We start from the raw sequence: 25,354 nt of genomic DNA on the forward strand, positions 1-25,354 counted from the left end.
AGCTCAATTTTGAATTCAAAATTCAAGGGTATGTACGCGATAAATGCTCTTGCATGCGATGAATTATTGAAGAAAAGAATAAAGCTTCGTTAAAAACAAGAAGCACTGAGAAAGAATAATAAAAATATATATAAAAAAAATCACAAATTCAAAAAGGTCTGACTGACAAAGCGAGACACATAAAAGTAAATTTTTCCTTCTCTCTTCCTCCTCGCAATACTCCTCATTCAGGCACATATTATAAGTAAACAAGAAACGCTACATATGAAAATAATATATATATAGATAGATATACTCAAAACGACACACCATAAGATTGAATAAAATTGATTACGTAATGAAGTCGCCGTTGAGCAATTTTTTAATACAAAATATATTTTTTGCGTCATCGGATGTAGAGCGAACAAACGAAAAAGTTGAATTCAGTTAAGAAGTGTATGTATTATTATTAATAATAACAACAGCAAAGAAGAATAAAGTTTAAAATGCCGAAAAACTCGTTATCAGTGGAAACAACCTGCCGTGTAGTCATTGAAGTCGATGTCGATGGACCGCCAAATCTTGAACGATTTTTTGAGATAAAATTGTTTTTGTTGTGTCATGTTTTGGACGCTGTTTGGTCAATTCTTGGACAATTTACATAAAAAATAACTGGAATTTGGAAAACATGATTTTTTAACACAATTGTTGCTATTTCCTGTGATTTTTCAAGTCAATCACTGATATTTTGATTACAAACCTTGAAGAATATGCTTAGGAATCGATTGGAATTACCTGATTTGTTCAAAAATGTCTCTAAAACAGTTAATTTAATTAATTTTAATATTTTTCAATATAAACTGAGCGAAAATTCGTCAAACTTAACGAAACTAATTCAAATTATTAAAAACCGTTGCAATATTCTTTAGTTTGTCACATTGATCATTTGAGTCAAATTCAAATATCAAGTTCAATCCTGTCTCAACAACTTCTTTCCATGAGTTCTTTGATTGCCCTCGTGATTTTATCCTATCTACAAAAATTCCCAAAAATGATGAATGCATCATCAGCGATGATTTTCTAACTTATTCTCATATATATGATTCTCGTCCAACGAGCTTTTTTGTATAGACGGACGCCTTTCTCCTTTGTAAAAAAAACCCGTAAAAAAACAAAAAAATAATTCAGGTTCCAAAGTTCCATCCATTCTTTGTGTTTGCCTGATTTGACCAAATTTGGAAGTTAATTAAAAGAAGAAAAGAAAAGTCCAATTTCCAAAAACGGGACGTAAAAGAATGTGGATGGAATAGAAGATTATGAAATGCACTGTTTATCATTCCATGAAATGCGCGAAAAACGAGAATCAACATGAATCAGTTGAGCAGCAACAAGCAACAAGTAAAAAAAAGGAGGAAAGAATTTTTGTTTATAGAAGGAAAAAGAAATAAAGATGAAATTTAAGATTTATTTGATGTTGCTAAAAATAAGCCAAAAGATAAAGGCTAATAATAAGAAGTTCAGCAGTTATAAAAAAAAGAAACAATTTGAAAGTCTAAGAAGCGATCTCATATTAGAGAAGGAGAAGTAACAAAAAAAAAACAATGATCATGACGATGATGATGAAATTCCTGGAATAAGAAATGGCTCGTATGTGTGGCTGTTGTTTATTGATTCGGGTCTAAGTTTTTGGGTAAGCAGTCGAGCGTTTCAAACGTCGCGTTTTATAGCCGAGAGGTATATATTCATCCGAAAATGAAAGACAATAGGAGAGAACCGAGAAAATTGCACAAAAAAAAGTAGGAATGGTGCAAAATAAGATGAAGCTGATCAAACGTGCCCGATTGTTTGTCGTTATCTAATAGGGAAATAAAAAAGAGAAACGAACGAGAATGAAATGCCTTTGAGGTTAATTTTCATCCTTTAAACATGTTCATCTCTGAGAATTGACCAAAATCAAACATTGCGTGATTCCATATAATTTATTCATCTAAGCAACATGAAAACATGAATTGTAGACATAAAAGAAATGCTTTTTAATTAGAATTACCTATTTAATCTTTTACACTAAATCATGAAATGTGTGCACGGCTACAAACCAAATTCGAGTAATGCATTTTTTCCCCTCAAATGAAAAACAAGTTTTTCCTTCATAATAAGTTGCACAACTAGCACTTCTTTTCCTTAGTCACATAAATATTTCTATTTGAATGAACTCGCAATAACGATCATTATAGCTCATAAGAAGCACAAGAAAAAATGTATCGAAACTTCCTGATAAAGTCATCGTAATTGCTCCCCTCGTGAGTGAACAGAGTCAATAAGAAGAAGTGAAGTAAAGGCAAATTGTCAATTGTGAAAGAGCGTATAAAAATATGGAACAGCTGTTTGAGTCTTCAAACAATCGCCTTTGATTGTACTTACTCATAAGGTGTGCGCGCTTTGAATACACACACCTAATCTTATCTAACAATATGCTTCTTGCTGCTTACCTCATGAGTTGATATCCATTAATTGTAATGTATTAGACGCAATATATTTTCATAGTAAAAAAGTATTCAGCATATTGAGCATTTCTTAATTATTGAAATAATTCATGAGGAAAAAAATGGGCAGAAGAATAAGAATGAATGAAAATGTGACTGCTTATTAACATGTGGCTTATGAGAACTAATTGGACAAGCTTTCAGTTTGTCTAATGACATTCTTTAACGATTTTATTTTGAATTGCTGAATTACGCTGAATATTAGCTGAATTCATGAAATTCAAATTAATTTTTTCCGTTAAAAAATTTTCAACCTTTAATTCACAATAACCATGAGATCCTCGTGGAATTCATGAATGAAGTAGCAACAAAAAAGCGCTACAGATCAAACCTAACGGCGAATTTCACACAGGCATTCCAATTGTGACGACTGACTGGAGATTTATGTTCGATTGTCTCTTCTCTTACATTGAAAGTTCTTTCTTTTCTTTAATTTAATGAACTCGCCAAAAAAAGATGAAAATAAAAAAATTAAATGAATGTACACACTCAGAAGATACTGTTAATTCTCTCATGTCTCGAAAAAAAAGAAAAGAATAAAAAAAAGAAATATTCAATATATGTGTATACTTATATATATCTACATAAACTGTTCTTTCGTCTCATTTTTATACTTTTTTGTATGTTTCGTTGAATAACTGTACAAAATCAACCAAAACCAAACAAACAAATTAAACGATTCTTTTTCGAAATGTATAAAAAAAAGTAAGTTTAAGAAATGTGAATGAGTGAACGACAAAAAAAAGAGCAAGGCAAGAAGCAATGTGTTTCACATTATTAAACAGAACTAGAAATAAATAAAAAAAAGACGAAGATGAACATTAACTATTTTGCTCTCTACACACCTAATCACATTGTCTTAAACAATATTGAATAGAATGAATGGTCGGATGGATGGATGGATGGATGGAGAGATTGTGATAGACTTTACCCATGACACATAGATATAACGTAATTCTTTTCGTCTCTTTTGCATCGACTTGCTAGTGTTTAACAACGTGCGACTGGTTATTAAAATGAAGAATCTTCTTATTCTTGTTAATCTCCTCAGCTTTTTTTTTTTGGGAGAGATACATACTTACTTATGTTTGCTCGAATGTCTGGTCGCTTGTTCAATGGATCATCAATTAAACTCGGAATTGAGAGAAATTCTCTCTCTGAACTTACTCTCGTGTGTGAAAAATGTTCAGTTATAATAACCTCGACCGTGGACCACTGTCTTCTTCATGTTCTTACTCCTCTTTCTACCGCCCGGATGATGGTATATTAAGAAATTATCATCGTTCATTTTCATTATTGTAAAAATATAAAATTTCATCTGCTGTGTTGCCCAAAAAGAAGAAAAATTGTTCATTTTTTTTTTTTCTGCACAATGCATCTCATTAGCATTAAAAGAGCTTTCGCTCCATGAATGGAGAAACGATAATTCAGGCAGAAAAACATTCATCATCTGCGGCATTGCTGAACTTTTGCTTATATCTTATTCCATCTCTCTCTCATTCTTGGATATATATGTTTTTACAATGGAGCGATTAAGTATCGTTGAGTTATGCAAAAAATTTATCCAAAAATAATAATAATAATTGAAATGGGAAGTTAGGAAGAGATTACATGGAGCGCAGTTTACAATGTTTCAATGCTTTTTGGAAGGGTTTTTGTGAATTTTCAATGTTTTACTACATTTTGTAATGTTTAACCACATCTTTAAATGTTTTATGACATTTTTCAAACGTTTTTAACAACTTCTCAATGTTTCACTACGTTTTACAATGTTTTACTACATTTTGCAATGTTTCATCACATTTAACAACATTTCTAAATCTCCAATGCTCTTTAAAAAGACAAAACAATAGCACTGAACTTCACATGCAAAATACTCGCTACAAATCGTTTTCTTTATGTAAAATGAATCAATACATTGATACTTGTCGAATATTTCCTGGAGAGACATTATTCATTTGTTTTGTCACAATAATAGCAGATGTATGGACTTAGAAGACACTAGTCATTCGAATGACCTATTCAGATGTTATGATACGTGTGCCTATTAAATGAAAAGATAAAGCAAAATAAGTCAATAAATCTTCTTTAAACCTATTACAATTATTTTATATCCCAATTCGAAGCTTCTTCTTAATCGTTCAACTTCATTACTTCTTCTCCTTCCACGACTAGCTTATACAAATGTGAATTGAGAATGATCATCAATACAAACATTGAAAATATGTAAGAATTATATTGTACGTAAGTAAGTTAACATATATGTTATACATGGCAAGCGAGCATGAGTCAATTTAAATTCAATCATTTAATGCTTACTTTTTGATGTGAGAGTAACACATTCATGCACGATTTATATTTCATTACGATTTTTTTTTATTATTATTTACCTTCTTCTCCTTCCTTTTTTCCACCCGTAATTATACATTGAGCAATATTATGATTTTTGCCAATTGAAGGGCACATATCAACAATAATAGTGAACAGAAGTGGAATGAGATATAAATAAATACAAAAAAGAAGAAATTCCGTTAACTTCTCCGATTTATGTCAAATTGGAAAAATGTAATAACGAAAAGAAGGCTTTACGATGATGATTTATGTCTTGATGTTGATTTTAATCAAGCTCTAGTCAAAACATCAGATGTTGTGACTTGTTGATCTTGCAAATTATCATTTCTGGATTTACTGGATCTCAAATTTGACCTCCAAAAAAACAATATCAGTCCGCACCTTCTGACTATTACATTTCAAGTCATTCCTACCTCATATACGAAATTAAACGAAGTGCTTGTTAAATGAATAGTGCAAAAATCCAATTATCACGCACATGAAACTGTATATATACATATATATACGTAATGTTGCACGCGCCTCATTCAGATTTCAATTCGCGGTTTACATCAATATATCCCCCAGTTCAGAGAAGAAGAAATAATCACTTTTTTTTTGTTGGAACCAGTATTTTTGTTTTTACTCTTTCAAGTTCAATTGAGTCGATCATCGGCACGATGACGTGGATTTTGAACACCATCGAGCGAAAAAAAAAAGAAGGAGATAAGGAGGAATGAAAATATGAGATGATGTGGAGAGACGTTAAATAGCCTGTAATTATCTTTAATTCGTTTCTTCAGCATCACTATCCCCCCATCATTTCATAAGCCATAAGATATTCATAATATTATTTCGGGGCTGTGTCCAACAGGCGTTATCTGCAAATTACAACGAAAATGAGATCCACACACCACAGTCATTCAAAAAAAACCAGGCAACGAATGCAATTTATCATAATTTTCCATTTTGCAATAAAGGTACACCACAACTTACAGAAAGTAGAATATTAAATATCAAATAATAAAAATTTAATTTTATTGCATTGTGAGAGATAAAATTAATGATTATCATTAATGGATTCGCGTACAGATAAATATAGTTAATGTCCATGATATTTTTCTTTTCTTTTTCCTTTTTTCTCGCCTAAAAACTTACTCGTTTTTGGACTCTTCATTCACCAAAAAAATTAAAAAAAGAAGTATATCCACATGAATAATAACATTTTTCAATTTCTGCATCAGTATGGATGAATTATGAGTTTGCATTTGTAGCATTGGCAGATTAAGATGATTGCTGCTTTACAGGATTATCCATTTATACAATTTTTTTTTTCTCTACCTCGCTTCTTTTACCTCACCCAATAAATACACTCAATCATGAGTCCATAACGTAAATTTATACACGACATTCTCGTATAATATAAACGTGGAATACAGAAAAAAAGAGAGATAAGTTACTTAATTCTAATGGAATCTCATTAAAGCATTTTACTCACAAACATAGCGCTCTTATGGAACAATGATGATCACGACTCCTTACTGGATATATCAAGAGCAATATGATTTACAACATTTTATTCTTTGGGAGTTGAAATCTTAAATAAATCGAAAAATATCAACAAGTTTAATTGGCTATCAATGAATTTATATAATGATCATAAATAACTCGCGTCTATATCCAACATTCACACACTTATGAGCAACTTAAACCTTGATTTAGATTAAATTAATCATTTTTGGTTAATTTAACCGACAATTTTCAAAAACTTTGCATCAATAGATGCGAAAAAGTTTCAAATTCTACAAAAACCGTTATAAAATACAATGAACAATGGTAATTTATCAATTGATCTTTCAAGTAAAAATCGCTCAGGTCATCTACATTTAGTGACTTATCCACTTGCTGTTTCGCGCTCATTTTAAAGAAGTTAAAGTCCATATTTTTCTATACTCATTGTACTCAATAGATTCAATAATAAATCATTTTTTTCTACCAAGTTTTGCCAACATTCCACCTCTCACGCAAAAAGTATTAAGCATAAGTATAACTATAGAACATCTCGAGTTCAATGAGAACAGTAACTATTCATTCGATAAATAGGACTTTGTTGAGATATATTTACAAGAAAGTAAGACAGCAAAATGGAATAAAAGAAGGAAAAAGAGAGCTTGAAGAAGCTTGGGCTTAAAGATTATGATGAGAGATTGTATTAATTTGATAAGCACTGCTAGACTGTTTTTAATTTGCATATATGGAAATATAATGAAATTTTATTTTTTTCTATTCAAATTCGGCTAGGCTATAATAAGCTCCGGATGAGTCAATGTAAATTATATTTTTTAATGTTTTTTCTTGCACGTTCTTTTTTATGACTCATAATTTTTCTACACACGACAATCCAGTGTGAGTTTTTCTTCTCATCGAGTCTCTTTATTTGACTTTATTGTAGACTCTTAAGCTTTGATACTTTTCAGCTTGCGTAATCGGACGATGATTATGTATTGAAGCATATTCACGGACATGTGCCGTTCTCGGTTTGATGGTCATATTGTTAATGCTACTACTGCATGGGGTCGTGGTCTATAAGAATAATAAGAAAAATATTAATGTGCTAATTTGTGATGGATTGGGTGCTTAATGTGATTAATTACTTGCTTACTAGTGCTCAACTTCTTTGTATTCACAATATTATCGATCTTGATGAACTAAATATGTGTAAAAATAGATAGATTATTAGATCCAGCTTAAAGTTCCGGGCGTAATCGTGTAAAAAATTCTATATTCAAGACATTTTCATGCTGAATTTTTATTACGATATTTTTTTGGAATCAAATATCAAGTATCTTATAGCTTCATAAATCTTAACTTCCGGCTATAAAAAATGATCATAGCTGGATTGTTTTTATCAGATAACTATTAACCATACCTTATACCAATCATGCTTTACAACAGCCTCGATTTGAATTCGCCGCTGTGGATCGGGATTTAGTAGCTTTGATATGAGATCTTTGAAACCTGAAAATTGAATGAAAAGAAAAATGATCATTAACATCAATTAAGAAGAGAAACAAAATAAGGCATTAAGTAGTTGCTGATTTATCGATGGAAAAATCAGCCATGATCAGCCGATGAACGATACATACAGACTGATGTGGAGCTCATAAAATTTTGATGCTTTTTTGTTCTAATTCCGTCTCTCGTTTCGATAGCAAAGAGCTCTCGACGTTGTTTGTTGCTAACGGGTTTCTTACATTGAACTTCGAAAGGCAAGCGGCCCACAACCATGGCAAACAGAACAACGCCTCTAAAAATCAGATTAAGAAATGAAATTTCTTTATTATTTCTTCTGTTTCTCATTTTCATCTCACGAAGAAATGAAAAAAAAAAACAAAGGGAGATGTACAGAAATTAAATGATTTAATGATATCTTACAGCGCCCAAACGTCAACTTCATTGCCGTATGGTTTGCCTTCATGTATTTCAGGTGAACTATACTCAGGTGATCCACAAATTGTCGTCAGACGATTCTTTTTGTCCCATTCTTCGCTGAGTCCAAAATCTAATAATAACATGCGATGATGAATAAGAAGGTGGACGGATTAATGTCATAAATGGAATGCTTTTGTCTGCTATTAATAATTACCCGTCAGCTTTACTTTATATTGATTGGTATCTATCAGAATATTCTCCAATTTAATATCGCGATGTATAATACCTTTTTCATGTATATAAGCAACTGCCGATGTAATTTGTCGAAATAATTCTCTTGCCAGTGATTCCTCTAATTTACCACGTTTATAATTTCGTACAAAATCACATAGATTCTCAGGAATTAATTCTAATACCAAAATAAATTTATTTACTGTTTCCTGGACATCAAACAGTTTAATTATGTACTCATGATTCAGTTGTGATAAAAAGTACCCTTCTCGTTTGTAATGGTGCTTCATGTAGTTATCCTTCTCAATATTGACAATCTTTACTGCACATTTCCTCCCTGTTATCTTTGAAATTGCTTCCCGAACAATCGCATAATTTCCTTTACCTAAGATTCGTCCAGTAAACTGATAAATATCTAAATAATTGACAGGCTGGTTACACATCATCATAACTAAACTTTGTGAAATTTTATTTCTCAAAATTTACTTTTTTTGGTAAAATTTTAAAAGCTAACTGTGATTTAGAATTGAAAATGCTTACTTATGATTGATTTTTGAGTCAGATTTAAGGTCATATGAGAGCTGCTAATGTTTAGTAGCTCAGTAGTAGACCTACATGATCGGCAGTCTTAAATTTTAAGATTTTATCAATCAAGTCATTTTAGAGTCTCAAACTCAAAATTTTTAACAGAAATTTAAGATTTTGAATTTCAAATTTAACGGAAGTTCAAAATTCAAAAAATAAAGTTCAAAATTTTGTAAACAAAAGAAAACTTCAAATTTCCTGAAAATCTAGAAATTGTCTAAGATATGCTGCAAACAGAACAAATTAGCAGCTTAGTCCATAATAGACTCTTAAAATAACAAACATGTTTAATTTCAAAAATCAAAAATTCGTTACAATTAGCAATTTAACACGGAACTTCACATACATCTCGTTACTTATTTCTTTAATAAAAAAAGCATTTATCTATTCGCATCATGACTTAACAATTCGTATTTCTATGAAGATATAACGATATAAACGATGTATATGAATATATCAATAGAAATAACAATAACACTAATATTTTATTGAGTTTTTACCTCGAAAATAATACAATTGTTGTGTCTTATAAATTAGACTCATACGGCGAGCTGAATTGAGGAAAAAGAAGCGAGAAGGTATGAAAGAAGAATTTTTACGACGTGTAACAAGTACATTCTTTATTTGTCTATTTTTGGTTTTTCTTTACACCGGTTGTCCAACTGCGAAACTGTAAATTGTATATGTCCGGCATAAAACTCCATGTCAGCACAAACATTGCTCAATGTCTTCAGCTAATGACTAACTGTTGGTACGTTTCGTGGGCGCACAGTTCACAATTTTTATTTCTGCTTCCATACAATACGACACAATAGATTTTTTTATGACATGGTTCATTTGAAATATATAAAAAAATGAGACACAGAAAGAAGAAAATTGATGATGCCGTTAATTGTTTGGTGCCCTCGTCTACTTTATATATGAAGAAAGAGAGATTTCATTGATTGCACAGTTACAAACTGTCTTTTTAATTGCCTGAAGATAGATCGCCGTATGAGGTCTAAAGCATTTTGTTAACACAATATACCATTCCGTCCATAAAAAAAACAAAATCCCCATAAAGCTCGAGTGTTAAAAAAATGTTGAGCACAAAAATCACGAATCGAGCATTAAATTTCATATCACACAAAAGGAACAAAATACTTCTTTTTTTTTTATTCAGCCATACATGTCTGTTCATTAAATCATATTCGAAAAAATTTATGAATTTTTTGTGCAGGAATGATATTGAATTACCTTCATCGACAATAAGGATGAATAAGAAGACACGAAAATCTCTTATCCTCAATTCTTTTCTTCTTGTGGATTGAATTACTAATTTCCTTTGCTTAATATTTCTTTATAATCATCCAGCATGATTCGCTTTATTTATGTGAATTACATTGGAGCTTCTGTGAAAAATAAGAAGATATTTGTGGGCAAACAGGTTCCTTTATCTTGTCTTATTATATATTTATTGATTATTTTGACGGAATTTATGGGGATCGTGGTTGTGGAATGTCGTTCTCTCGTGCTGCTTACTTTAAAATGACATCAATGAGTCTTTGTTTACAATTAACCTCAATTTGAATTATTTCTGTAATTCATCCTAAATCAAGCTATTGTATCATCCTGGATCCTATCTATTGCTGCTATAAGGCTCAAAGCTTAATATGAACAACATCCAGTCCATAAATAATAGCAGATTTAATGAAATTCCAAATTTTCAAATAATTTTCTTCAAATTCTTATTTATTGGCGATAAAAGCAAGCTTTGGAGAATTAAAAATCGAGTAATTATTGACGAAAAAAGCTTAACATCCATAATGATAGGTTTATTTTATTTTGAAGCACTTACTTTTCGGGTATTTTGCAACTTCTCATTTCTAATCGCTTTAAACATGAAAATCATGTCTGAGACTCTAGAAGTCAGTCAAAAAAATCTTCACAGAATCACAGACGATAAATTAAAGAAGTCGGTTAATGATGGTTCTTAAAAATCACTTTAAATTGCGGTGGATAATCATCAAAATGGCAATGACACTTAAAAAAGGATTTAGAGATGCAATCATTAAGCAGCAACTTTAAACTTCTTTTTTAGCGCTCTCAACGATTAAAAAATTATTTTATTTGTGCCTCCAGGTGATGCCCAACTCGTTTGTTGATGAATGCACATTGGAATCGCAATAATTATGGTGTATGCGTTTAAGCAATTAATTGGTTTTGACGATGCACAGTCGTAAAAATGTTTTTGTTCTCATCACATCTCTTTTTTTTCGGCGATGTGCTCTAAATTTGTTTCTCATTTTTCTTTCTCGTGTCTCGAACGATTTTCTGAAAATAATTTGCATAAGATCTTAAAAAAAAAGTTTAATTCTCTTAATTAATTTATGTTCCTTCTTTTCCTTATTCTTACAGGCCAGGCGAATGAATCCGTAAATTAATGACTTTATTGGCGTGTGTATGCGAGAGATGTGGAGCAAATTAATATTCAGCATGTTAAAATAAATTGTAAGTAAAGTGTCAAATTGTGTACTACCAAAATTGTGCATCAACTGTCGTTGACCTCAAACGGTTCAACATGTCGACGACGATGATGTAGTATATGAAAAATAATAATAAGAAATAAAAGACAATAAGATTCAGGATGTATGGATGGGCTCTTGGATTTGACAAGCAAATGAACTTGTAACTTCTTGCTGTTATGTCAAATTTTGATTTAATATGGGAAATGTTTTAAGATTGAAAATTTCAATTTATATAGCTGATTTGCTTCTACTGGATCTTGTTTTTATGAATGCTCGGTTCATAAAGTAGCAAAAGATCAGCTAAGCAACTCACAAACTTTGATATTAAGACGTAATTTTGATAAAAATGACAATTTTTGAAATGTAATTAAACATTTTACAAGATAAGTTCAAACTGAATATGAGGTTATAAATTAGAAATCTTAACTATTTCAATATGTTGATGAAAACTAGAGCTATCCATATGAACCGGATTAATATTTATGTCTTATTGCCTATTGCGGAAATGGTAGTAGTTTCATAATTTATCATTTAGTGACATGCGAAGCTGTCAAGTGCGGAGCAATATGTTTGTCATAATCTTTCACTCTTTTGGTATAAAAAAAGAATAAAAATAAGAAAAAAAATATTCAGCTTGTGTTTTTTGTTGTCCTCTTTCATGATATTAAATAATAAAAAAATTAACATATGTTCGTACATTGTACGAGAATCATCATGTTGATACTTGTTTCTTCTTTCTATAATATATGTATGTACAATGCTATGCTTAAATGCTCTTTTCTGTAGTCAACCAGCCAACACACCAAACCAAAAAAATTCTTCTTCTCTCTATTGAGTCAAGTCTCGCGAATATAACAAAATTAGCGATGATGAAATAATTCTTTTTACTCGCAATCAAGCTCCACTTCTTAGAAATGAACACACAGTGTATATATGAGAAATATTCTTATTTCAAATAAACAAAAAAAATAATATAAAGCAACTTACGAGATATGTGCTAAGACCATATTACTTATAATAATATCTCATGACAGTTCCTGATAATACATGTGTGACTCTGTAATGCTGATTTCACAATAAGAACAAAGAGTAATTCATTAAGTTTACTTATAAGATAAATATTTAGATTCTTTGTGTAATTCAATGACCGAAAATGATCTCGACTAATACTATGTATCACAATTATGGACGACGACTACATGCGGCAGTAAGAATGCTCAATTATTGATAGGTTGGGCTCGGTTTCGCAATATTCAGTTTTTTACACATTTTATTGTTGTAATATTGCACTGACCCGGCCGATTAATGGTTGAGAAAATCATCGAGTGGAACCAGGAATTGCATCGAATGTATGGTGAGATCATTGGAGGGTTTGAATGCATGATTTGGTGAGGGTATCGTAGGAGGTTAGATTTATTATGAACTGGCTTAAGATCACGATAGAGCTGATTGCATGTGCATGATCAGATGTTTAGCCAGAAGGTAAAAACAGTAATACAAATTAACGTACATTTAAATTTCAAAAATTTGTGGTGAAAATGGTGAAAATCAGTTTTGTTTTTGTTTACAATTTAGTTGATATTTCTTACAATTATTGACAAAAGTCATTGTGAAAGCTGATCAACCGCAACACCTAGACCTCCCATAACTGATCGATCAATAAGCATGAATATTTCAAAGCTTGAACTTGTTTGAGATTAAAATCAGTTCATTGAATTTTTTATGATTTCCGATGAAATTCTGATTTACATGAACAGCCTTAAGCGGAGGAAACTTTTTTTTAGCGCATTTCACACGTATAATTAAATCCTTTCAGTATATAATTAATTTTCAATATATTTACAGTAAAAATCCAATAATAAATCATTCATCCAATTATCTGCCTTAAGTCAGAACTTCATATTTTTATTTGAAGCAATAAAAACTTATGTAAATCTTCATAAATCTAAAAATGGCAAATATTCATCTTAAAACTCATAAAAAATAGAGACATACTCCCTTTTGTTGTGGTTTGATAGACAGTACAGAAGAGTCAGATAGTAAAGAAAAGAAATGTTAGTGCACTTAACCTTTCCAACCTCTTGCATTTCATCACATTGCATTCGTGGTATGCAAATGAGATGAAGATGGCATGAATGATACATATTCTTTACTTTACCACATATTTGCAATTAGAAGTAACTTCTACATCACCACAATTGTATGCATTTCAATACCTTGTGATATGTTCTTTCAAATCATTTCTAAACAAAAACGTAGTAGACTTATTTTTTTAAAAAAAAAATATGATTTTCGTGTTGCTGCATTGCCTTCTGAAAATATAAAAATTTACCGTTAGGATTCTTGGGTGAAACGCTTTTATTGTTGATGCCTTTTGTTTATGGATCATTGCAATTGCAATCGCTTCTTCTAGAAGGTTGTATGTACCTTTATATATATATTGGAGAAAAATAATACAAAAGTGCATCATTGACTTGCTATAAATATATAGAATCGAGAGAAGAAGGTCAGACCGCACAATCATTATTATTATTACTATTTTAGCTTTCTACCTACGGTCAGATCATTTCTCACTGATCGAAATGTAAAACACAAAAACAAAGCAATTTTTTTTCTATGGATGGGCTTCCATTAAATCTATTAAAATGATTTTTCTTCTTTTTCTGCGATTATAATTCATTCCGGGATTATATCATGCATTTATGGCCTTTAATTAGATAATAATAGAATAGAAGGAAATGGAAGGAATAAACTCTTGGAAAATGCTGCTGGTTTTAGTTGGCTGAGGCGTTTTTTGATGAATTTTCAAAATTTAAACTTTTAACGGCTTTTTAAGATTTGAAATTTCAATTCTCAAGAGTTGATGATTTGAGGTTTGAATTTCCTTCGACCGTTAAAATGTTTAAATCCTCAAATTAAGAACAAAGTATGAACAGTCAAGACAAAATGAATATAAGAATCACACTTGCAGCTTCTAAATATGCTGAGATGTTTCGCTTGTGCTAAAACACAAAATTGTACTAGTGCAATATGCTGAATAATAGCACAAGGCACAATTATTATATTCAATCGTCTGATTCTATTTTATAACAATTTATATATTGAATGTAAGTACATACATTCATTTTTATCGTACCTTACCTTATTTTTTTCTCTCTCTCCTAAGCTTAAATAAAGAACTATGCAAGTATAAAGCTTCATCAAGAATTTTGTTTATGATTATTCAATAATGGATCAACGACGTTATACTCAATATTATTATCCCATACATATTCATAAGGGTGAGGCGCAATTGTAATGTACCGCGATAAATTGAAAGCTTTTTGCTATACTCGATTCCGTATCATTTACGTTGTTACTAAAATGAAATCTGTATGGGATAATTGTACAATATTTTATTGTCTTTAGACTTGACTTTGAATTTTTCTCTTACTATATATTTTTTTAAGGTCATTTAAGGAATGCGTGCGTAAGATTATATGTCGATGCTAATTTCATCAGAACAAATGACTCTTCTAATTGACAAGAAATGTTTAAGACATAATTAAATAAAATAGAAATAATAGCTATAAAATGGGAAATTTCGCTATTTTGCATCACACCCAGTTCAATTGCGTGTGTGTGATCCATTCAGGATCATTAAAGTTTTGTCGTAAATTTACTTAAACAAATATTTATGTGAATTGCGTAAAGAACTTAGATTCTTCGTGCCATATTGGGGTGTGTGTTGATGTTCTCATTAAATTCATATATAATTTTTTCCTCATAACAATTTTTATGATCAGTCAGTACTTGCTGTTTTTACTATGTAGTAATACAAAGTCTATCATTTATAAATACGGTCATTGTTTTCCATCCTAAAGATTATAGATGATGGAAGTAAATTTAAATTTAACGATGACAAGGTTTATTTTCCTTTTTTATGATATTATTCTAATCAATAAAGACGATTTATGAAGACTCCAATGCAAACTGTTCATTGATCTAAAATGCAAATGTCTCTTTATTCTTCTCATTGTAAAGATTTATTCATTATATTTTCTGAATAGATCGTAAGTATCTTTATGCAAAAATGTTTTACGGAACTCTGCTTTACATAATGGTTTCATACTTTTTTTCTTGTAAGCTTGATTAAGTTATGTGATCAGAATTGAAATTCTAGCCTCGGGTTTACTTATGCACAAGTTCTTTTGTAACAGTTTTGTGCATTAAAAATGTTGAATTTTGCTCATTTGAATAATTTTCTATTATAACGGTCCTTTTTAATTCAAAGAATAATTACTTTTACATAGTTGCTTACCCTTTTCTTAAAAAACTCAGTCTTTAATCAAATTTTAGACAAATTTGTCATTTTCATCTCTAATCCATTAACAATCAGACGTGGATCTTCAAATTATCAAACTTTGGGAAGTTTAGATCAACATTTTGAAGAACTTAAAGCTCAACTCTAGAGAAAATTCCACAAATTCAAGAAAAATTCAATTTGGAATGTCTGTAAACAGAAACTTGAAAAGATCAGAAGTAAGAGAATCTCAACGTGGAAAATATATTTTGGTGAGCTACAAAGGTCTTGAGGCAAAGATACAAGTGATTAAAGAGATACTTGAAAAATCTGCCGTAACCACCATAAAATTAGACTTAATAACAGCGATAAAAAATTCCTTCTAAAACTTCCTCATATAATTCGCACATTTCATAATTCCATAGAGCAATTTCCTAGAACTCGAGTGATTGCATTACGTTAATTTCAAAAATAAATTGACTTGAACTTCAACACACACAATAAGGTATAAGGCATAAAGAACGATAGCATACGAAACAAGGCACTCTGTGCCTCTCTGTAGTACAAATTGCAATTTTGCCGTGTTGCACAAAATAGACAGCCATTGCCTTTTGTTTATTGTGCGGCAATCTTTAACTGTAAACGAATCGCTTTTGAATGAGTTTTTTTTTTAAAGAAGAGATATTTCTTTCTCTCCTCATAGCTGTTGACGACCGAGAAGAATTATGACACGATGAGATCGCATGGATAGCATTATGAGTATATAGTTTTGTACGGTAGATAAATTGCTCGATTCAAATTATCGCTTACCGCGGAAATATGATTAATATTTGCTCACTTTTATCTGACTCGGAAATATGATTAATATTTGCTCACTTTTATCTGACTCGCTTCAATAATTTGAACTGTAAGCGAATCATAGCTGACTGCTCTTTTTTCTCATTCATTTCATTTCATTTCTTCAAAATGACACGTAAGACTTCGCGCGAGACCTAATTGCAATTTTCTTTGCCTTTTTAAAATATATCATTCATGTCATTATTTCTCCAAGATCTTTTTGTTCGAGCTACCCAGCTCATTCATTCACTATGTCTAATTTATTGACTCAATCATGCACATGAATTGATGATTGTGGAATAACAAAAGGAACTGATTGAAAATAGATTTACTCAACAAGTTCACAATGAATGAATTATTGTAAATGAGAAATAGTTGGAGGAGATGCCATACAATCTGAATCTAGAGCTTTTTGTCCATAAAAAGATGATTAACGATCAATAATAATACTTTTTTTTAATTAAAATGTTTATTCAGCCCACTAATGTGTTGTCATTTGTCTTTCTAATTTCAGAGATAATGTCAGACGATCAAGGAAGATGGAGACTGAAGCATAGACGTGATCTGCGATCGTAATATTCATTTCACAAAAGTCCTGCCCCTCAAAGCATGTCAAATATTCACCGTCATTCCTTCAGATCGGTGAGTTCTCATTTCTGTTTTTTTTTTCATTATTATTTGCATTATCAGCATTCTTAATATGCCATACATATTGCATTCACGGCCTGCAAATTTATGCATTTATATATGGAATAAAATGGGCAGACGAGTGAGATGAGATGAAAGATCGGATTGCATCAATGGATATACATAAATTTTTGTAAAGTTATTTTAATGTGTTCCATTCAATTAAAATTGAAACTCATTAACAACAAATCATTAAAATTGTTACTGATAAGGAGTCATGTAGAAATTCTCTTAATTTTCTCTTGGGTCTGTTCATCAATGATTTGCTTTTGGATCAGGAATATTTGATTTTAAATTGATTTTCAAATTTCATTGTGTGACTTGAAGTTGGCTCCTTAGTTCAAAATTTGAGCTTTTAACAATCGTTTTTTGTCTTATGTGACTTGAAGTTGGCTTCTTAGTTCAAAATTTGAACTTTCAACGACCTTTTTGTCTTATGTGACTTGAAGTTGGCTTCTGAGTTCAAAATTTGAATTTTTAATGACCGTTTTGTCACAGAATTGATAATTCAGAACATCACTTCCGTACTACTCCTTTTCACATTAAAGATGTGATAACGAGAGCAAAGATGGAGTGAAAAATGCAATTTTAAACACATGCCGGTGTGCCTCACCATCATCATCATAAATTTGCTCTGAAAAATATATTTTATGATTAAAGTAATAATAAAAAAAGGATTTGCAGCTGCCAAATTTGAAAAGAAATCTTAGATTCAAAATTTATTCATTCAGGTATAAAAGAGATGTCAAATGGTGGTTGGAAATTTGATATTTATCGAAACTGAAGAGCCCAGAAAGTGCTTTTAATGGTGCAATAAAAGAATATATTTAAATTCCCTTGGTCATTGTTGGCTCACACAGGAAGTTATGACCGTATAGTTTTTCATGCTTTCGAAGCAGATTTTTATGGTCCGCAAATTACGTTAAAATTCTTCTTTCCTCTTTCTTTTTTTTTTCGGTTACAAAAAAATTACTTTAAATTGAGTCACTTTGCTATAAAATAAATTTATTGACAATGTTCAATGATCTTAACGGTCTTTCCGTTTTTTCCGCGATTGATGCAATAATATCGCGTAATATTTTTCGGTAATTGTCAACATAACAATGCCACTCACCATATTTGGTGCTTCAAGATGATGGGAAATTCTTGATAGAAATTGACTCAATGGACGAAAATTAATTTTTTTTTGTTGTGGAATGAGAAAAATTAATTTAATGATTTTGGAATTTTATGAACACGACAGGCAGCAAATGGCATAGGAAAGAGACACTAATGGAGTTGATCGTCAGTGGTGACTTCTGTATTTGCGTTGTCATTAAGCTTTCCTGTCTCAAATTGAGGGATTTTTCGATGAAAATTTGAATATTTTGTTGAAATATTGAAGCTAACTTCAAGTTGCACAAAATTCATTTTATTCAATTTTTGACATGATTAAAAGCTTTGACAAAGATGTCAGCATAAGTTTGCTGTTCTTAAATGATTCATAAATTGACTACAGCCACAAAATGCCTTAATTATGTCAAAATTTGACAAATTAATAAAAGAATAAATTTAACGATCATCTAATTTTCAAATTTGCACATCAAAAATCATGAATTTTCGAGCAACAAAAATCAATGCAAGACATAAAAAGTCCAGAATTTTCTATCATGTTCCCCTCTAGTCTATCGATTAAATCTTTCGATGTTAAAATGCTCCCATTTCGAATAAATATTTTATCGGATGATTTAATATTTTATAAACTTGCATGACAGGAATATCAAATGACCCAACAATTAAATCCATCATCCATTTACTGCTGCTGCTGCTTCTCTTCACTCACGACAATGATGATGATGATGATGATGTGTTTGAAATATCGCGCACAAAATTTTTTTTTGGCCTTGAAAAATTATTTTTGTTGAGAATCTGTCGAAAGGAAGAAGAAAATGACGAAATTGCTGATGAATTACATAAAGGAACAAATACACAAAAAATATGCAGCAAGGAGAAAAAAAAAATATTTTGCGTCTATCAAATGCTAAAGAATGCGAGCAGAGACGCTTTTTTGTATGATTTCCGCAAACGAGTTTTTTTTTCTTTCCTTTCTTCCATCTCAATGGCTTGAGATTCTTTCGTGTGTGCCGCATGGATGGCGGGGAAGGAAGAAGGGAATGAAAAGATATCGCAGACAGATTATTATATCAGATTGGCAATGTTATATGGGCGAATGAATGATTAATAAATCAAAAATATCATGTCGAGAAGCGATTTTCAGTGAGATCGTTTCCGCGAAGGTTTTTCATCCATGCTCATGTATCGAGACATCCAGAAATTGATTCTATTGAATATTTATGAGATCACAATGGAATCAACTTAAATGTGAAGCAATCAGACATGATAAACGGATCAATTTGTTCTGTTGGATGAGAGACAATTAGCTATGCTAATAATTGATGGCCAGAAGTAACATTTCACTTCCTCGTCATACAAAATTATCCCCCAAAAAAAGCACAGGCAAATTATGGATGTCCATTAGGAATTCATTAATGCAAATTTTCTTAATTTTTATTCCTTCCTTGATGTTCTTTTCTCTTTTTGCTTGCCTCTTCCACTCACCGCATTACCGTAATCTAAAAACCGTGTGAACATAATACTTACGGACATGCCTTGTGCTTGCACTTTTGTTAGTGCAATTTAGATGAAAAAAGGCATTTACCAATGCTTAATATTTCTACATTCACATCTCTTTTTTTTTCTTTAAATTGAATAATTTATGACATATAAAATTAATTAAGTACATACACAGGTACAGAATGTTTGTTGTGCTTATTCAAATTGTGTTTTGTATGCAATTTAATGGTAAAATCCATAACTTATCTTTTTACATTCATCGTCGCTCGTCTCAAGACATATTGCTTCCAGCTACCAATTCAAATGTAATTTCTTTCATCTTATTTTTTTTTGTGTCTTCTCATTTAACTCTGTTGCTCTTTTTATTAACTATTAATTGCTGTATTTGCTTGTATAAATTATCAGCATGTAAAATAGTAAGTGCTATAAAGCGACATAAATGAATAATTATCATTTGAGTCGGACAAATGAAAAGTATAAAACCGTAGGAAGATCATTGTGTGGCTGAACGATCAAAGCGAATGGCTTGTCAGCGGCAATCATCCAAATGAATTGCTATTTATTTTAACGGCTTTTATAGATTTGAACTTTACATATCAAGTTCAAAATTTGAACTTTGAAATTTCAAATCAATAAAATCCGTTAAAATTTTACATATCAATTTTAATCCAATAAAGACAAATCGATTATCGAGCAACTCTTGTTATTCGTTAACATTGCAATCTTCAACTAAGTATAGTAATGGAACTGCAATTAAAATAGAATGAATGCTTATAATAAATACAATGATTCTCCTTTTTGCCATTAAAATTGAAATTTAATTGCTTAGCTAAACAAGATTCAACATTAATTTATTTAAATGACGATGAATGGAAAGAAGAATCTCTCTCTCATTGTCTGTTTATGGAAATTGGTCGAAGGTCTGATTTTATGCACTGTCATATGTGCCTGTTGTTACTGGACAATTGTTAAAATGACGGAAATAATTGTATAAATACGAGATGCCGTTAATAACAAATTTCATGCTTAATTTTCGTACAACATTTTCTCTCTTTGCATACTAAGTGAGTGTTTGAGAACCTTACAAATGTTTTGAGGTTTTCGTCCACATCTTTACACAATGCTTTTTGTTTGTTTATGGAAATTTAATATCCAAATCATATTCATCATCATTGTACATCGTCTAAATCTAACGAAATTGAATTAAAATTAGTGTGTGGGCGTACTTACAGTTTCTGCACATTCCATCATGTTTTATGTTACACATAAGCATGAAATGCACACAAAAGTGTCAAATTTTAAAGTGAATGTAATCATCATCATTCAATATACCGTAAATATTTTCATGAATTTTATGAATAAATCATTTTGAGTCTGCAAAAAGAAATCCAATAATCGTACATACATATTTACGTGGAACTAACAATAGACTAAGACTTTGAGAAAAGCTTTAGAATGAAAGAAAACGTTAATTGAGAAAAATTTTCAATTATGATATTTCTTAAAGAGGAAATTCAATGTGCTTAGTTACAGAAAGATCTCTTTATGGCCATTGAAGAGACAGACACAATGAAAATTAAATATTGACGCATATTTAACTGTCTTTTTTGCACAGTTTCAATTAGAGATTAAGGCAAATATACACACAATTTTTTTTCGAGAAGCAACGGCATTCGTTTCGATTTGTACATTAAGAATGAAGAAGTAGAAGTTAAATAGCGCGGACAATTCTTAAACTTCTTAATATGTGACTTTTTAATATTGAGTGAATACATTAGCTTCTTTTTATCGCCACTCATTAGTGCAAATAAATGAGTTAATGCGTTTATTTTGACTGACTGGATGTTTTTCACTCAGCTTCTAGTAATATTAAGCACTTAAGTTGATGAAATGTCAAATTTGAATTTTTAACGGTTTTTATAATTTTGAAATTTTGCTGAATTCCGCTGAATTGCAATTTTTGAACTTTGAAAAACCGTTAATTGAAATTAACAAAAAGTGCGTCCAACAGGAAATATTCTGACACTTAAAACCATTACGCGGTATTGCGAAGCAACAAAAAATATACTTTAATTCACTGTGAGTGTTTCTTCAACACACTTTTTTTTATCTTGATTGATGTTCATTCTTAATTAAATTAATATCATGATACTTTTTAGAGAACATGGTGTAATTTTAATGACTGCAATATTTCATTTTTTTTTCTTGTGTATTATAAACTTTTTTACAAGACTTCTTTTGTGGTTCCTATAAAATTAAAGTATGATATTACATCTTAACGGTTTATTTAAAATTTAAATCCGTGTTCATTCTTTAGAGGGTAAATCCATGATAATTGAGAGGCATTCCCTTTAAATGAGAAATAAAACTGATAATTTTAATTAATTTGTTTCATCGTTGCAGCTTAAATGTCTGCATTTAATTCAGTAAATGAAAAAAATTCGTTTGTCGATAAAAATTCAATAAAAAAATTTGAATTTAAATTGACCGTTATGGCACCAAATTGATTTAAATTGAAATCGATTCAATTTTGTCGATCATAATATCATTTATATCTTTATATTCCAGCAACAATAACACTTAAAAACATCATGTAAGAATCTTGTATGTGGATATCATGTAGATCAATAACATCGAAATGCTAATAAAAATGTAAATAAAATATAAAATAAAAAATGCAAATGGACATTTAAGCTGTAAATGTTCACTTGATGATTTTCAAGTTCAAATTTTCTTGTTTTATATACTTTATTTTTTCGGGTGATCGCCGGGCACACACTGTCATAAACATTTATAGTGGCCATTGAACTTCCATTGATCGATATAGACGAAAAGAAAATGTGTGTTGGGGCATTTAATTGAACTGTATGTTTACAATAATCTCTAAATTTTTAATCGTAATTCACTTACCAACAATGATGCTCGCTATTCACATCTGAAATTTAAATTTTTCAGCTTCAATTTATGCAAAATTTGTGTCATTGAATCGTATTTTTCACTCAGTTATGCACAGAAAGCAGCATCGTAAATTATAAAAATATCTCCATACATATTATGAAAATATGAATAGAAAATATTTTTACTTTAGATTTATTTTTAATGGCACTGCCAAACAAAAAAATGAGCATTTATGACGTAAATTATATTATAATATGATTTTTGATGAGATGATCTTTCAATAAATGATGTCTTGTTTACTATGATGATTAATAAGAATAACAAATTGATTCAAAGAAATCTACAAAAAAAACGTTAAATTTTCAAAAATTGTCATAAAATATTTAAAGTTCAAATTTTGAACTTCAAGAAAATGTAAACAATATTTTCAAAATTGAAATGAAATTGCGAATTATAAGCTTATTTTGAATCTCAGACAGACCTGGCCTCTGCCTACTTTGTGACACTAAAGTTCAGTCATATTCCTATTTCCTTAAAAACGTAAGTTCTGTACATCATTAGTGACTAACTCAATAGCAAATTTGTTCAAAACCAATATTTGCACTGCAGATGAACACTCTTCTGTTCTGTAATTGTCCATAAAATTAAGAAAAATTAAATTTGAATCTTAGAACCCGTCACAATCCACATTTATGTCAATAACTTATCTCGCTTGCATGCCTAATGCGTTTTAGTTAGTTATTAAAAAAAATTGATAAATTAATTATTGATTTTGCACTGACATGTCTAGTTAAAGCAAAACGACACAAATTAATTGACATTTAATTTTAATTTCATTATTGAGTTTTAAAATATAAAAAAGAAATTAATTCAATTTATTGAGTACGATAATTAATGACTAAATATAGCGAAAATGTCATTTAGCATGTAAATATTTTAAATATTGGCAAATGCAAATGCTCAGACAAGAGAGAATTAACGGTAAATTTATGAAATGAAGCAATATAATTTTATATATTTTGGCTCATAAAACAAAAATCGATTTTTCCATTTTGTGTGTGCTTTTTACGTTTTTAAAATATAAAAAAAAGTCATTAAGTTTGGCACTGTATAGATATTTTTTTTAACATATACACTAAGAATTTCTCATACAGATAGTAGTTCTGTTGCAAAACATGTTCATTTAATTTTTTAAAGCATAAAAACTTTTTGTTGCTTGAATCCTCACTACGAAATCAAAATACAGCATTTTATGAACAACCGAAAGCATTGTCTTTTTATCTACACATGTGAGGAGGGAAAAGAGAGAACAAGAGAATATGAGAGCTTTTATCTAATCACAACAAAAGTGTTCGCTAATCGTCTTAAATTGTTTTGTGTTTCTTTTGATTTGTGAACGATGATTTGATATTTCTCTTAAACTCATTTTTCACTACTTTTAATGCCTTAAAGTATTTACCTATTTACTATCGTTTTATGTCATCTAGTACCTTTAATACACTTTAATTGAAATATATCATTTTTATGCCCGTTACTTATACTTTTTTTTTGGAATTTGTTGTTTTTGACATCATTCAAAACGAAAATTTAGACTATTTAAACACTTTTAAAGCTTCTTTGGTAGTCTAATCGATGGTTCCTTATCTAATACATCTTATGTTGTGCTTATTAGGGCTCAAAACTAAGCTATTAAGCTAAAATTATTAAAAATTCTCATTGTTGAAAAAAAGTATAAGTAACGAAATTCCTAATCCACGTGAAAACAAATTTTTAAAATCAAAATTATAACTTAATTAACAGCAGTTGCTTTGATTAGAATGCTGTTTATGATATTAAGTGAGTAAATAAAGATGTTTATCTGGTATTCTTGAAGTGTCAACTGAATTAAATGTCATTTTGGAAATGATTAAATTTTAAAGAACACGGATTATTCAAGTAAAAATTTTCAAAATTCAACCAATCGGTGGAATCACTGATTTGTGAACGGATTTGAACATTTTTCAAAATAAAGCAAAGCTTAAAATTTTGAATTTTCAAAATACGTTGAATTTGACATTTTAGTCAAAAGCGCTGAATAGTGCTGAATTCAACTAAATTGTGGTGAATAATGCTGATATCAGCTGATTAGTGCTGAACCAAACTTAAAATAGCTGTATTCAATTGAACTAAGCTGAACTCAATTAATCAGTGCTGAATTCGGTTAAATAAAGCTGAATTAAATTGAACAAAGCTGAATTGAAAAAATGCTGAACTCAACAGAATAGTTCAAAATAGTTCTAAATTCAGCAGAAAATAGATTGAATTCAAAATCATTATTACCGTTATAAACCGATAATATCAAGATTGAATGAAAAGATATTGATTAGTTATTTTAACAATAATAATAATAATAATGATGAAAATAATAAAATTCCACTCATTTCGTCTCT

General features: G+C 30.2%; 1 protein-coding gene and 1 long non-coding RNA gene across 2 annotated transcripts in view; one reads left to right on the plus strand and one right to left on the minus strand.

The window, feature by feature from the left end:
- LOC139087283 (uncharacterized) overlaps positions 1-25,354 on the plus strand; it is a 40,083-nt gene that overhangs the window by 3,592 nt on the left and 11,137 nt on the right. The window contains exons 2-3 of the long non-coding RNA XR_011544114.1: positions 11,499-11,591; positions 17,242-17,369. This is a non-coding gene — a long non-coding RNA (uncharacterized lncRNA). The remainder of the gene's footprint in view (positions 1-11,498; positions 11,592-17,241; positions 17,370-25,354) is intronic.
- On the minus strand, positions 7,193-8,847 carry LOC139087332 (uncharacterized). Its single transcript, XM_070636120.1, has 6 exons — positions 8,500-8,847; positions 8,289-8,415; positions 8,000-8,160; positions 7,783-7,871; positions 7,508-7,561; positions 7,193-7,436 (listed from the first exon to the last, which is right to left on the minus strand). The coding sequence occupies exons 1-6, from the start codon at positions 8,804-8,806 to the stop codon at positions 7,287-7,289; spliced, it is 888 nt and encodes a 295-aa protein (XP_070492221.1). The 5' UTR covers positions 8,807-8,847; the 3' UTR covers positions 7,193-7,286.

Source organism: Chironomus tepperi, unplaced genomic scaffold, assembly GCF_022539635.2.
Source record: "Chironomus tepperi strain 1889 unplaced genomic scaffold, CSIRO-AGI_Ctep_v1 contig_100, whole genome shotgun sequence".
Classification (NCBI taxonomy): domain Eukaryota; kingdom Metazoa; phylum Arthropoda; class Insecta; order Diptera; family Chironomidae; genus Chironomus; species Chironomus tepperi.

What these genes read in the sequence shown, in the direction of transcription:
- LOC139087332 (XM_070636120.1), bottom strand. Translation starts at nt 8,806, where the DNA reads ATGAAGCACCATTACAAACGAGAAGGGTACTTTTTATCACAACTGAAT. An exon ending in TATGAGCTCCACATCAGTCT is followed by an intron (nt 7,872 to 7,999) that starts GTATGTATCGTT and finishes TTCAATTTTCAG; the next exon opens with GTTTCAAAGATCTCATATCA. An exon ending in TAAAGCATGATTGGTATAAG is followed by an intron (nt 7,562 to 7,782) that starts GTATGGTTAATA and finishes ACACATATTTAG; the next exon opens with TTCATCAAGATCGATAATAT.